General features: G+C 40.8%; 2 protein-coding genes across 4 annotated transcripts in view; both read right to left on the bottom strand.

Moving 5' to 3' along the window:
* cd96 (CD96 molecule) overlaps positions 1–9,753 on the bottom strand; it is a 53,071-nt gene extending 43,318 nt beyond the window's left edge. Inside the window, exons 1-2 of one of the 3 annotated variants that reach the window (XM_062974882.1) lie at positions 7,548–9,753; positions 2,531–2,941 (exon numbers count right to left, since the gene is read on the bottom strand). In XM_062974882.1, coding sequence (XP_062830952.1) covers positions 2,531–2,941; positions 7,548–7,620 — 484 coding nt within the window. In that variant the 5' untranslated portion in view covers positions 7,621–9,753. The remainder of the gene's footprint in view (positions 1–2,530; positions 2,942–7,547) is intronic. The other 2 variants (XM_062974881.1, XM_016992550.2) reach the window with 2 other exon arrangements.
* A 204-nt stretch (positions 9,754–9,957) lies between these two features.
* Positions 9,958–14,266, bottom strand: part of nectin3 (nectin cell adhesion molecule 3) — a 260,420-nt gene continuing 256,111 nt past the window's right edge. The window contains exons 8-9 of the mRNA XM_062974877.1: positions 11,784–11,961; positions 9,958–10,409 (exon numbers count right to left, since the gene is read on the bottom strand). Of these exons, the coding sequence (XP_062830947.1) occupies positions 10,276–10,409; positions 11,784–11,961 (312 nt within the window). The 3' untranslated portion in view covers positions 9,958–10,275. The remainder of the gene's footprint in view (positions 10,410–11,783; positions 11,962–14,266) is intronic.

The raw sequence follows: 14,266 nt of genomic DNA, 5'->3' as shown, positions 1-14,266 counted from the left end.
CCATCATAGAAGTTGAGGAAGAAACATCTGGAGAATCAACAATAAGCCATTCCTTCTAAAATAGTAAACAATGGTTTAGCATGTCCTCCCAAACAAAGACAGCAGTTGTTAGAGAATCAGCACTTATATATGAAACCAGATGTCTTACATTAAGGTCAGGAAGAAATTGGTGAAGCTTTACAACTTTGGGTTGGTCTCTGCATTCTCACTATGTTGCATAAACCATGTTATTTTGTCATTTTCCCTCTGATTCAATTCTACAGTAATATCATTCCCTCCACTTGTAGTCCTCCACGTCTGCCAGTTAACAATCCCCAGTGAATTGGGGTGGATCTGTTCCCTCCAGATGGCCTTGTTTTGCTTTGATGTGGAGTTATGTTTTCTTAATGTCTAATATTGTTCCTCCTTGAACTCACTTTCTGAGCATGTTCTACCCCAGCCTGTTGAAAAGAGGAATGTGTAATGTGTATTTTCCCCTAAAAGGTTGTTTTGTACTCTCTAGCAGGGATTCCAGTGAAAAGCAAGAGAGAGCAGATGAATGAAGTTAGTGGCTTGTGAACAATAATTGTCTGACTTCTGTCCAGTTTCAATGGCAGCAATAGTTTTGGCACATGCAGTATCATACTCCAGAAAGATATGAAGGAACCTTGAAAGAGATAAACTTAGCAGAAACATAAGAATCATAACCTCAATAACCCAAAGTTTCCACTAGCATCTCTGCCCACTTCATAATCACCATCCTTCTACTCCTGGATTTGCCTTAACTTATCAAGTTGTTTCTAGAAGACAGATATATGGAAATGCTGAACTATTAGTTTCATGTTTATCCATAGCTGTTGAATCAGAATAGAAAACATAATCTGTCATTTTATGCAGGTCATGTACACATCCAAATGATGCACATTATTCAGAGTCTTAGAGAGATTGGATGACCCTATCCCTGTTCTTCTTTTGTCAACAAGTCAACACATTTTTATGTTGTCAAACTTTTTTAAAAAACTGACTAGAGTGGGGTTTTAGTGCCATGCGATGTTGTTTTGAAGTGTTGGTATATGATCTTTTAATGAATCTTAATTTTTTTTTTTCGTGTCAGGAGCAACCGGAGTTGCTTCTGGAGTGAGAGAATTGGCCGTCTGCAAGGACGTTGCCCAGGGGGACGCCCAGATGTTTTTTGATGTTTTACCATCCTTGTGGGAGGCTTCTCTCATGTCCCCGCATGGAGCTGGAGCTGATAGAGGGAGCTCATCCGCACTCTCCCCAGGTGGGATTCGAACCTGGCAGCTTTCAGGTCAGCAACCCAACCTTCAAGTTACGAGGCTTTCATCCCCATGGCCACCGGGGGCTCCTATGAATCTTAATGTTTAATTATTTCTTTATAAATTGTTCAATTGCTTTTTATTCTTTATACAGCTCTATATACTTAATTACTGTATATAACGGGACTTGAGCGTCCACAGATTTTGAGGAAATAGAATCCCCCAAACTCTAATGGATACAAGAGACCTACAATATAATGTTAGCTGCCTTGAGACCCATTGTTGGGAGAAAGATGAAATAAAATAAAATAAAATAAATATGTGCAGTGAACATAATTGGATCATAGGCTATGAAAGCTTGGTTCTTATATTATGGCACTGATGTGGACACTTTTATGTTACATTTATATAGGGTAAAGTGAGGAAAGTGAAATGAGGTTGGAATACAGGTGCTCTCAGCACAAGCCTGGCTTGGAGTGGATAGTTGGGCCAAGGCCGTGACATGTGGCCTCAACCAGTGCTGGGTGAACATTTTCCAACTGGCACCTGGTTTTGCTCCCCTGATACTTTCTCATGCAGATAATGAGTTAGGGGCTATAGGAGTCAACCTCTCTCAACCTCAGGAGGACCTCATAAAAAGATACTATAGATCTGCTGTATTTAAGGGTCCTTCTGTTCATTCCACAAAGTAACAACCTCCACACCTTCCCTCCCACACACATACACATAAATCTTACTTTATAAGGGAACCACTACCCATTTCCATTTTAATTGCACCCTCCAAATCCTCCTTTTCTGACTCCTGGAAGCCCTCCCCCCATAAGACCAGAATAATAGGGTGATTTTTTTGCCACCAACCTGAATCATGCCATCCAATGCTAAATACAAATCTGATGGTACACATTTCCTCCCTATCAGAACCACCTTCCAAACTTTTGGGGCGTGTAATTCAACAAAAATGAAGACATTGATTCCAGTGTATCTGGATGTGCTGTTGCAAGCTGTTAGGAGGTTGAAGAATGAAAATTAGCCCTGATCCCACACAGTTGCTCAATCCTCCTCTACTCACTATCCCAGTTGTTCCTGCAGAGTATGGGAAATATTTTCCAATTCTTACAAGATATGAACGTCACTTGCATTTAAAAAAATGTCAGTTTGTAACAGGAAGCCAATCACCCAGTAGCACACAATAAATATGTGTTTATGTCTGCAGTAATCCCCAAAAAGCAAGCGTATTGCATCCACTTCTAATAAAGAGATGCACTGTTACTTACCACTCTTCATAACAACAAGATTGATTTCTGAGCTGGTTGTTCCTGCTGGATATGTAGCAAAGCTACACTCATACAAGCCAGACTGTTCAAGACTCACATTCCTCATCTGCAGAATCCACTGATCGCATTCCATATGATTTGTTGAAGAAAGGCTGTGGCTGAAGTCTGTCTGACAATATTGGAAGGACTTTCGGAAGTTTATGGAATAGTTGTAACCTCTGTCAGTGTATACTGTCCCATAGCGAGGATTATATACACCAATATTTCTTTGAGAGGCAGCATCAACCTTTGACCACTGTGTTTGTGTAACATGGACTCCTTTTCCTTTCAGGATGCTGCACGTTAGAGTCACATCATCACCAGGTAAGGCATAGACATATTCTTCCTTCTTAATGATAATTTCAGACTGACCTACAAGCCAACAAAAATGCATATGTTACTATTCATACATATTCTAATTGTTGTGTTACTTTTATATCTTGATCATTTATATTGTAAAAGATAAATAGGAATTTGAGATATAGTACACCCGCCAACTGCTTAGATTTGGCAAGGACAGTCCTAATTCATCCTCTGTTGTTCCATTATTTCATCTGCTTTAAAAATGTTCCACTTTGTCTCCCTTCCTCTCACTTCTCACTTTGTCCTCAGTTTATTTCAATTAATACGAGTTGAGTTAAAAGTGCAAAAGGAGGTATAGCTTGCTTTCATTCAGCCCAGAGAGAATTGCTTGCATGATCTTGCCCTTTCCAATAGGCTCAGGTAAAAGCAAACTGTGGCAGCTTCTTCTGACTTGTGTGTTCTTCCTCATTTACATCTTTAGCTACACTGGACCACACTGTAATGATGCTTGGTCATGCTTGTCTGGATTTTTACCTATGAAATGGGACTAAATCCAATATCAAAAGAACAAATATCTTCTGGTTCAGCAGAACTTTCTTCCACACCATTCTTCACTGCAGCTAATTGTATTCCTTGAAAACCTACTTCCTCCCTAGAATGTATTTTGAGGGCAGAAAAGTGGGCTGGAAAAAAGGGGTAAGCCCTCATCTCCCGCATTGGCGTTTTCCCCATCCCACAGGGTAAAGTATCACTGTCCGGTTTATTTCTGTGTTGGCCCGTTCTTGTCAATGAGAACACGGGAAGCCTCAAGTGTTCTCAGGGCAGTATCCTAGGATGCTTTCAGGACACTTGGAGTATGGAGCCCCACCAGAAGCAGACCTGCGTCATGTGATGGGCTCCATCTGGCTCCATTCTCCCAGCATCCTGAAAGCATCCAAAGGCACTGAAAAACATTAATATGATGAGGTCTCTAAACTCAGGTAGTGTTTCAGAAATTGACTTTTACCAATTTCTATTTAAACTATTTTTCAGAAAAGCTTTAGCAATATTAAATTAATTAAACATTTTATCTTATTGTTAGAATTCTGCCTTCCCTTACTTGTTCTCTGTTTATTTTGGGTGGACCTCTTGGCAAATGTGGCATAAACAGGCATACGTTACTTGAACCCAGACAGGGCTAAAAACACACAAAATTACCCCTTCACCCCATAAAGACATTTGCTAACAATACGACCATTTTTGTGTATAAATGGCGGCTGAGGTGAAACATTATTAATTTATGATCTAGATCAGGGGTCCTCAAACTTTTAAAGCAGAGGGCCGATCCACAATCCTTCAGACTGTGGAGGGGCCGAATTATCATTTGAAAAAAAAAAAAACGAACAAATTCCTGTGCACATGTCTTATTTGTAGTGGAAAAAAAAACAAACAAAAAAAGAAAGAACAATATAATATTTTAAAATGAAAACAGTTGTAACCAACATAAACCTATCAGGATTTCAATGGGAAGTGTGGGCCTGCTTCTGGCCAATGAGGTAGTCAAGTTAATTAGGATTGTTGTTGTTGTTGTGTGCCTTCAAGTCATTTCAGACTTTGGGTGAGCCTAGGTCTAAAATTATTTATTTACTCATTTACTACATTTATTTATTACATTTATATCCCGCACTTCTCACCCCGAAGGGGACTCAGAGCAGCTGTATGTACATACAATATATTATTAGCATAGCACAATATTAGCATTATATACTACCATATTGAACTATACCACTATACTGTAATATTATATGTAATATATAACATATAATGGGGGGCCCTGATGGCACAGTGTGTTAAAGCACTGAGCTGCTGAACTTGTGGACCAAAAGGTCCCAGGTTCCAATCCCGGGAGTGGAATCAGCACCCGCTGTTAGCCCCAGCTCCTGCAGTTCGAAAACATGCAAATGTGAGTAGATCAATAGGTACCACTCCGGCGGGAAGTTAACGGCGTTCCATGCAGTCATGCCGGCCACATGACCTTGGAGGTGTCTATGGACAACGCAAGCTCTTTGGCTTAGAAATGGAGATGAGCACCAACCCCCAGAATCAGACAAGACTGGACTTAATGTCAGGGGAAACCTTTTTATAATATATAATTAATATTATTATATGGTATTATTATTAGTATTATATTGTATAACATTATAATATTATTATAAAATATTATTTTATATTATTTAAAATAATATAAAAATATTATATTATAAAACTGATGGCGGGGGCCAGGTAAATGACCTTGGAGGGCTGCATCTGGCCCCCGGGCCTTAGTTTGGGGATCCCTGATCTAGATCCTCAAACTGATTATCTGTATCTCAAAAAAGTGAGCAAACCTTTATAGGAAATTTAAAATTAGGAGCAAAAGTACATATTTCTCGAATGAGGAAGAAAGAACAGTCCAGTCTAAACAGTCCAGGGATCTGAAACAACAGAGACACTTAATTGGGCATCTTGCATTCAGGAAGCTTCTCCACGTCTGATGGAACCTGGGATAGGAAATTCTTCCTGAAAATTATTCTTAAAAGCATGCATAAAGATCAAAGTGCAACAGCAACAGGGAACTGGGAATAAATATTTTAATACTTAACTATTATTAATAGCCCTTTTATCTCAAAATGTGTTGCAACTCTTGAATGCCTGTATCTTTCAAGCTGTCGGCAGTGGTTCATCATCAAGCCAAAGTGGTTAGGCATGTTTGACTAAAGTTTATGTGTTTGGTCTGTACTTAAGCTTATTTTCCTACACCGAGGCCCAGCAACTGGCTTCATCTGGTTGAGTCAAGTCCTCTCATGAGATTTATGGCATCAGCACACATGTGTTTAGGGGAGAATTGATGGATCGAACTACTCTAGCATTACAAGAATTTGGTTACGTTGACATTGGGTGTTTCCCATCAGGATTTTCTCCAGCCCTAGCCTCATTGAAATGCAAGACTGCTGCAAAAGACCAAGATGATTCCTTATCAAAGCTTGATAATGTGCCTTTTTGTCAACAGCTATATTATGTATGCACAAGACCAAAGTCTACATTAGCAAAATAGCAAGTCTTTTGGTAGTTTTCTTTTCAAGCATACAGGTATAATGCAATTATTTGAGAATGACACTCCTTTTTACAAAGGCTTTTTAAATCCACCTAGTTCCTCCTTTTCCTACTCTATTTCAATGTTTGTTTGTTTTTTTAGCAACATGAGCACTGGGAGGATAGTGAATAAATACATACATTTTGGTGCTGTGTTGCATCAGCAGGTCAGTACTGAACAATTCAATAAAGCTTGAGATGAGAAAGGATGGGATTCTATGCGAGGTGATCCTATTATAGCTGTGTATGCCTTCCTAAAACAGACAAGGCAGTTGTGAACAGAACCAGAAAAGAGGACAGTAGTTAACTCTGTGTCATTTTTTTAAAACAGTGATTCTCAAGATGTTTTTGGCCTACAGCTCCCAGAAATCCTAGCCAGTTTACCAGCTGTTAGGATTTCTAGGAGTTGAAAGTCAAAAACATCTGATCTAAAAGCAGACTTGTCCACCAAAATGAAAATCAGAAGAAAGGTAGAGGCTGGGAAAAAGAAAAGAAAATAATTTCTGAATCCATTTTTCAAGGAGTCTCTAGAATGTTCAAATTGTGTTTACTTGCTTCTGCAAGTCTTATGTGGCTTAGTTGTTTTATTTCACATATGCATGTTGTTGGCTTTAAATAAAATCTTTGCTGAAGAATATTGAAGGGCACTTTTTGGGTGGACTTTTCCTATTCTTTCTGTGTTAATTCTTCCTCTGGTACCAATGTTCTGTTAATGAAGTAATGTCCCAGGACACATCTACATTGTTAAAAAAGTTATTCATGTACATTTTGTTATTACCAAGGACAATTGAAAGTGCTTGCTTTGGCCTATAAAGCCCTAAACAGTTTCGGCCCAGCTTATCTGTCTGAACGTATCTCCTTCCGCCTCGGAGACTAAGATCATCTAGGGAGGCCCTGGTCTCAGCCCCACCTCCTTCCCAAACGCAACGGGTAGGGACAAGAGACAGGGCCTTTTCAGTGGTGGTCCCTCGTCTATGGAACTCCCTCCTCAGTGAAATTAGATCAGCTCCCTCTCTCTTGACATTTAGGAACAAACTAAAAGACCTGGCTATGGGACCAAACTTTTGGTTAGTAACATGCAATCAGTGGAGTAACTGGAGCCCCCGGTGGTGCAATGGGTGAAACCTTTGTGCCGGCAGAACTGCTGACTTGAAGACTGGGTTGCTGACCTGAAAGTTGCCAGTTCAATTCTGGGGAGAGTACAAACGAGCTCCCTCTATCAACTCCAGCTCCCCATGCAGGGACATGAAAGAAGCCTCCCACAAGAATCAAAACATTTGGTCATTCCCTGGGCAACGTCCTTGCAGACGGCCAATTCTCTCACACCAGAAGTGACTTACAGTTTCTCAAGTTGCTCCTGACATGGAAAAAAAATCTTTTGCCCTATTATGCTTGACAACAAAAAGATTGGGATTGGCCCTGCCAGTAATGGCTATAGGAAACTCTCAAATATACAACCCTGTTACTCAAAGGATGAAAAAAAAACAATCATGGCAATACTTATTCAGGTATACAACAGATTTGCCAAGACAAAAGCTATATCCTTGTCAGAAAAAGTACTTACCACTGATGAGGTGCATTAGTATGAAGTGGTTTAGGATGAAATAATATGCCCAAACTAGCCATCTCATTTCCATTTTCAGGTGGAGCTGCAAAGAAAGGATTTAGATGAAGACCATAAAAACTACACATTCAGGGTGCTTTTCTTCTTCTTCAGTTTAGCTCCAAATGTTCTGTCTTCTGCAACAACAGAAATCTATTCTTTGCACAGTGAGCGATAACTTTTTATAGTTTCTTTTTCATATAGCTGAGAGGAAATGTATATTTACAGGAAACCACTGTCTGAAGACGATTTTAAAACACCAAACCATAGGCAAGTTTTCTTAGCCCGGAGGTACAAAGGAAGTACTGCATACAACAAGAAATGACTTCCTAATTAAAAAAATTGCAGATACATTTTGCCTCAGTTTCTATCACTAAATAAAACCTTTTTGCACCATTGCATGACAAGTGATGGTAGAACACCCTTCCCGGGAAAACATACATTGATAAGCAAAATAAGCATGACTGAAGACAGTGTTACAGCAAATTTGTTCCCCTTCCTCTTTTTCTATTTTCAGAATCAGACATCTGCATGTAACACTGGGGACACAATGTTGTGACTTAGAGAACTGAAATCTTGTTTTTTGAGCCACGAGCCCACCTGATGATTTTAAAGACATTTTCCCATATCATCAGTCACCCCCCCCCCCCCCCACACACACATCACATTCAATAAAAGGGCATTAGCATTAGCACTGCACAGTTTAACTAGAGAAACCACTAGCAAAAAAGATAGTGATGGCAATAATGTCAGACGGCTTTAAAATACTAGGCCCCCATTGTCCCTAAAGGCATGAAGGATGTTGGGGGCCATGGGAACTTGGAGGTACATAGGAATTTGGGGAGTTAGGGGCCACATTTTCCCCACCTTTACTTTAAGAGGTGTTTATGTGCATCACTTGCTATTCATTATGGTGGCTATAGGCTATGAAGGGAAAACATGCCCAGTTTTAGGCAGAATTATTAATTTAAGACAGCAATTTATTTAATGATACAGGCAGTGAACCTATTGCAGTGGTTCTCCACCTGTGGGTCCCCAGATGTTTTGGCCTTCAACTCCCATAAATCCTAACACCCGATAAACTGGCTGGGGTTCCTGGGAGTTGTAGGCCAAAACACCTGGGGACCCACAGGTTGAGAACCACTGACCTATTGGGATATACAGTTCAGCACTGTGGATAGCTCTTTTAAACTCTGGGATAAAATGGAGAATGGATTCACTGCACCTCCAACACAAAAACCCTTGAGGCTTCAGCATAAGAGACAAGTAAAAAGATAATTTTAATTGAACTATCATTATAAGGCAGTCATGCCACCTGTATAAACTATGTCATGATGCTGACCAAAGACACTTAACATACTCAGAGGTTGCTCTCCAGCTTCTGAAAATGAACATATATATAGATATAATCTCTGAATGGCATTTGCTCACATCCTTGTTAATATGCCTTCCCCATCTGATCTCTTTTCTTTCTTACCATTCATGCCTATTGGACAAAGGGCACTGAGCAGCCCTGCTATCCTGGATCTGCTAGTGCAAACAATGCCACTAAGATCACCTTTAGGATGGGGAGGGCAGCAACAAATACTCACCTCCACTTTTCCCCTTGCTTTTACAGAGTTTGGGAGGGTGGAGGAAGTACACTACCACATTTACTACCGGTTTAGGGTTGAATTGATTGACTTTCAAGTGAACAACCCTCTGAAAATTGATATATTTTTAAAAAGGGTTCAGGACTTTGCAGGATGGAAACTTGAGGATGTTCAGGAACCCAAAGGGCCAGATGTGGTCTGTGGCCTGCATTTAATCCATCTTTGCTTTGGGAAGTTGTTAGCCCACTCCTGTGGTTTTGAGCCTATTAGATCAAACCAGAGTAAAAGGTAAAGGTTTTCCCCTAACATTAAGTCTAGTCATGTCCGACTCTGGGGCTCATCTCTATTTCCAAGGTCATGTGGCCAGCATGACTGCATGGCGCGCTGATACCTTCCCTCGGGAGCGGTACCTATTGATCTACTCACATTGGCATGTTTTTGAACTGCTAACAGCGGGAGCTCACCCCACTTCCCAGATTTAAACAAGTTCAGCAGCTCAGCAGTTTAATCTGCTGCACCACTGGGGGCTCCTATATCAAATCATAGCTTTCATGAAAAATTGTAGTTCTTACTATTATGAGATTTGAAAAGCAAGAGAGTTCTGACAAAACCACTCTTTACACATCCCTGACATTCGGAAATGAATCTATTCAAGACTGTCGGGGGGGGGGGGGGGGTGTAGGGGAGAAAAAACTGTGGGACACAAGTTGGATATAAGTGTCGTATAGGTATGGTTAAGAAAATAGGACGTACCAAATTGAGAGAAAATGTAAGCGGAATATCATTATTTGTTTGTTTTATTTAACCTTGTGGAATAGTTATTGATAGTTGTATCATTTTACTTATGTTTACAACAACAACAATAATAACAACAATAAAATAATAATAAAATATTTTCCTATATCTTGGTTCATTCTGTCATTCAATCTGAATTGGCATTCGTGAGTATAAAATAAACAGTTTGAGAAATTATTTGGGGGGGGTCAACAATCCCCAGCCAATATGGCAATGGTTATGCTGGATGGCTAGATTCTGGAAACTGCCATAAAAAAATTACTTTTCAAGGCCTGATTAAACAGAAAGGAACGGAGGGAAGCCTAGAAGAAAAAAATTGGGTTGTGAATAATTTCAACATCTTCTCCGCCTGTCCTTTTGGACATGATTTTATAGGGATGCTGTTTTGTTTTCAACTTGTTCCTTTCATTCCTTCTCTTCTTTCCTCTCTGGTTAACTGAAAAAAGAAGAAAGAACAAGAGGTCAGCATATATTGCTATCTTTGTGACACTAGAAAAATTGCACAGCAGCACTTTTATTGATCCTATAACTATTCATCACAATTGGACTCGACAGCACAGGCACAACATGATATATGCCATGTACTCCAGAGGGTCACCTTTGCAGTTCCTAGGTCAGGAGGTACTATCCTCAGAGAAGTATGCTAACAACCATTATTCTTCTGCATTGGTTTTCAGTAGACCATGTTTGCATACATCTGTCATACGTCCAGGAACACACGAGTCAGGAACAATGAGAAAAGAAATTCCTACTCAGCTGTGTAACTTAATTTATTCTGCTCAAGCTTAGAAGAACAAGTTTAGATGTTGGTTACAGTTGGGCTAAAATAAAATAGCAGGGTGGGAGCAAGTAATGTGTTTTCCTCCCCAATGTAAAATATGCTTTGCTTGCCGGTAGTGCCCCTACCAGTAGAGAGTCAGCATAGTCTAGTGCTGTAGTTCTCAACCTGGGGTCCCCAGATGATTTTGGCATACAACTCCTAGAAATCCCAGCCAGTTTACCAGCTGTTAGGATTTCTGGAAGTTGAAGGCCAAAAACATCTGGGGACCCCAGGTTGAGAACTATTGGTCTAGTGCTTTGAGTGGTGGACTACGACTCTGAAGACCAGGGTTTGATTCCCTGCAAGCAATGAAAACCTACTTTGTGACCTTGAGCAAGTCACACAATCTCAGTCCAAGAATTTTCTTTAGGATCATCATAAGACTTGGAAGCACACAACAACAAAATCTCTATATCCCCAATGCCTCCTTGCAACATTCACAAAAGGGTAGAGGTATCTCTCATGTAAGATATAATGCTTTTAGAGAGGCTGTGGTGTATTTTTGCATTGTGTGCATGTGTTTTGGGCCGAGTGTGTGTTTTATCTAAACATGGCTCTGGTTGCTTAAATATTTAGTCTATTGTCAGTCAGGAAGACATGACTTCTAAACTCCATCTTTTGATGTAGATACTCTATCATGGCTCTTACAGGCTACTGGAAGGAAAGGATCAGTGGAAGTGATGAACCCAGCTGTTTTCCTGTAGTCGGACATGCAACAGCCGGCATCCTCCATGATCTCTTGGAGATGAAAAAAATGTCCCGGGTATGATGTCATTTTTGTGCATTCAGTTTCAGAAACAGAGCAGGATGCTTCTCTGGTCCTACCGCCACCTTTCCTAAGTGAACTCTATGTTAAGACTTCCTGATCAAGGCTCCACTAAACATTAAAACAATAGGAGCTCTGGCTCTAGAATTAATTTGGCAAATCCATTTGAAAACATGTCAGCCTAGGATATTCTGGGACAATATTCTGAAGGTTGGGTTGCTGACCTGAAGGTTGCCGGTTTGAATCCGCAAGATGGGGCGAGCTTCCATCTGTCAGCTCTGGCTTACGGGGACATGAGAGAAGCCTCCCAGCAACACATCTGGGTGTCCTCTGGGAAATGTCTCTGTAGACAGCCAATTCTTTCACACCTGAAGAGACTTGCAATATGTTCTCAAGTCGCTTCTAACACGATAAAAAAAAATCTGTGTTTGAAATGAGCACATAAAAACTTTTCAAGAATGTCTCTTTATTAAGATATGGGATGTTTGTTTTCACATTAGTCCTATCAGAGACATCACTTAAGAGTTCATCTTATCGTCCGTCCGTCCGTTCTCCTCCCTTCCCCCATTAAAACATCACTTTAGGCACAGAGGAAAGCATAATTTAACTAGATACTGGAGAAGATTCTGTTGTATTATATACATTTGCACACATGCGCATATTTACATTGATCACATCTTTGGAATTCACAGCATCTCCAGCCAACTATACTGAACTGCCAGTAGGTGGCGGTCAAATCTTGTCTGGAAGTTTCAAACATATCAATAAGGAAAACAAATCTCCTGGTACACATTAACTTTGCCCACATTTGGAATAATGGCAAGGGGACTCTTCCAATTATCTTCTATTGATGCTTTTACTTCCCAAGAAGTCTGTCTGAATGATAAAAAATTACTTTCTTTCCAACGAAGGCACACCAGTCCGGCATTCCATTATCTTTCTGCTCAGGGGGTAGCCACCCCCGCCCTCCCCTACAATCCAGTTCTTCTTTCACAATTACAGTTAAACTGTATCTCAGAAGAACACAGGAGTGCAGGCGGTCCCACAGTAAAAAGGAAATCTTGAACTCTGGGGAGACTTTCAATTATTCACAAAGCGAACCTTTTTCTGAGAACTTGGTGAGAGAGCTCTTCCTGCTAGAGGCAAGAAATGATTCCCTTGCAGACGGATGTCCTCTAAACATGGCTTAAAGGGAAGGTACAGTGCCCCAACGGAGGGAGAGAGGCAGGGAGGCTTTGAAGCAGGAATGTCATGAAATAATAAACTAACTCCCATCCTCCACCCCTAAAGAGGCCCTTGATGTTAAAATACCAGATATTCCTACTTTGCCCTATTTTGGCTTTTCTGGAATATTAATATTTGATAGCTACTTATTTCATAATCAAGGATATAGCTATGGAGAGGGGGGAAATGAGGCCATTGCCTTGCAAGAAGTGTTCTGCCCCCCCAAAAGATTTTTTTTCTTAACTCCTGAAATGCCTAAGCCTTGCAGAGAGGAGGGGAGACTGGGATCTATTCACTCTTAGAACCCTTTTATTAGCCGCATTCATATTCCCTTGGTAGCTTTGTCTTCCCCCTTTCATTGAATGCAACAAATGTATTTCTAAATGCTCTACTGAAGTTTTAAGCTACTTTGAATGTGGAGACCGGAGGAAAATTTCATGGTGGGAGACAGGATTCCTATTGGAAAGCAATGCCTTCATCCCTGTAGCCACATTCCTGTTCACAATCTAAATATATTGCATTTCTTTAGGATGACAGTAGAAACAGTCAATTCTTTGACCTTCCTTCTTTCTTAATCATATCCATCCATGGCTGCCACTCTGTTTCTGGCCACAATTCAATGTGATGATTATTATCTATAAAATCCTATGTAGCCCTTTGAATTGTGCCCAGAAATAGACTGACAGCCAGTGTAGCTGTTTCAACAAAGCAGGCCTGTAGCCAGGATTTTGATTCAGGAGGGGCTGGGATTTTGGTTGGGGGGGGGGGCTGAATCTGGGTGAGAGAGGATCTACCCTAGCAAACCTTTGGTATTGTTATCCCAATACCCCCATGCATATGGGATATATTGAGCATGGTGATCAGATCATGATATGAATAAGCATAACAGTTCAAATAATAAATGTAAAGCCTTCTCGCGGACCACCCTGAGCATTTGGGGGGGGGGGCTGAAGCCCCTCAAGCCCCCTCCCCCCGGCTACATGCCTGCAACAAAGGGTTGTGCATTTCTTGCAGCCAGCCCCAATTAACAGTCTGGCTGGAGCTCCTTCGACCAGATAATGTTTCTGAACATGCTCCATGTAGAACACATTACAGTAAACCAAATGGGATTTAACTGAGGACCTCATCACATGGAGGTCCTTGATGCAGGGGATAGAGGGAGGATCTGTAGTGCAGAGGGGCAAATCATGGGACAGTGGGGCAAATCTGTTGCCCAGAGCCTTGCATCACCCGCTTGCCTATCATATGATGGAAAGCGTACCTTTCTGGCATGCTCCCACACTGTCCCCATGACTTTTAATCTGAACACGGGTAGTCTCTCATGTTCAGAATTCCCCGTCGTAGAACACTTTGATGATGAAACCAGCACAGAGCCCCCCACACCAAGAAGTAGTATGCGTCATGTAATAAGATCCGGCTGGCTCTGTGCTGGCTGCATTAGTGAAGTGGTCTACAATTGGGAATTTTTCAAACGTGACGAGGT

This window comes from Anolis carolinensis, chromosome 3, assembly GCF_035594765.1.
Source record: "Anolis carolinensis isolate JA03-04 chromosome 3, rAnoCar3.1.pri, whole genome shotgun sequence".
In the NCBI taxonomy this organism is placed as follows: Eukaryota; Metazoa; Chordata; class Lepidosauria; order Squamata; family Dactyloidae; genus Anolis; species Anolis carolinensis.
The sequence above is the reverse complement of the archived record's forward strand: the minus strand, read 5'-3'. Positions and strand labels throughout refer to the sequence as shown.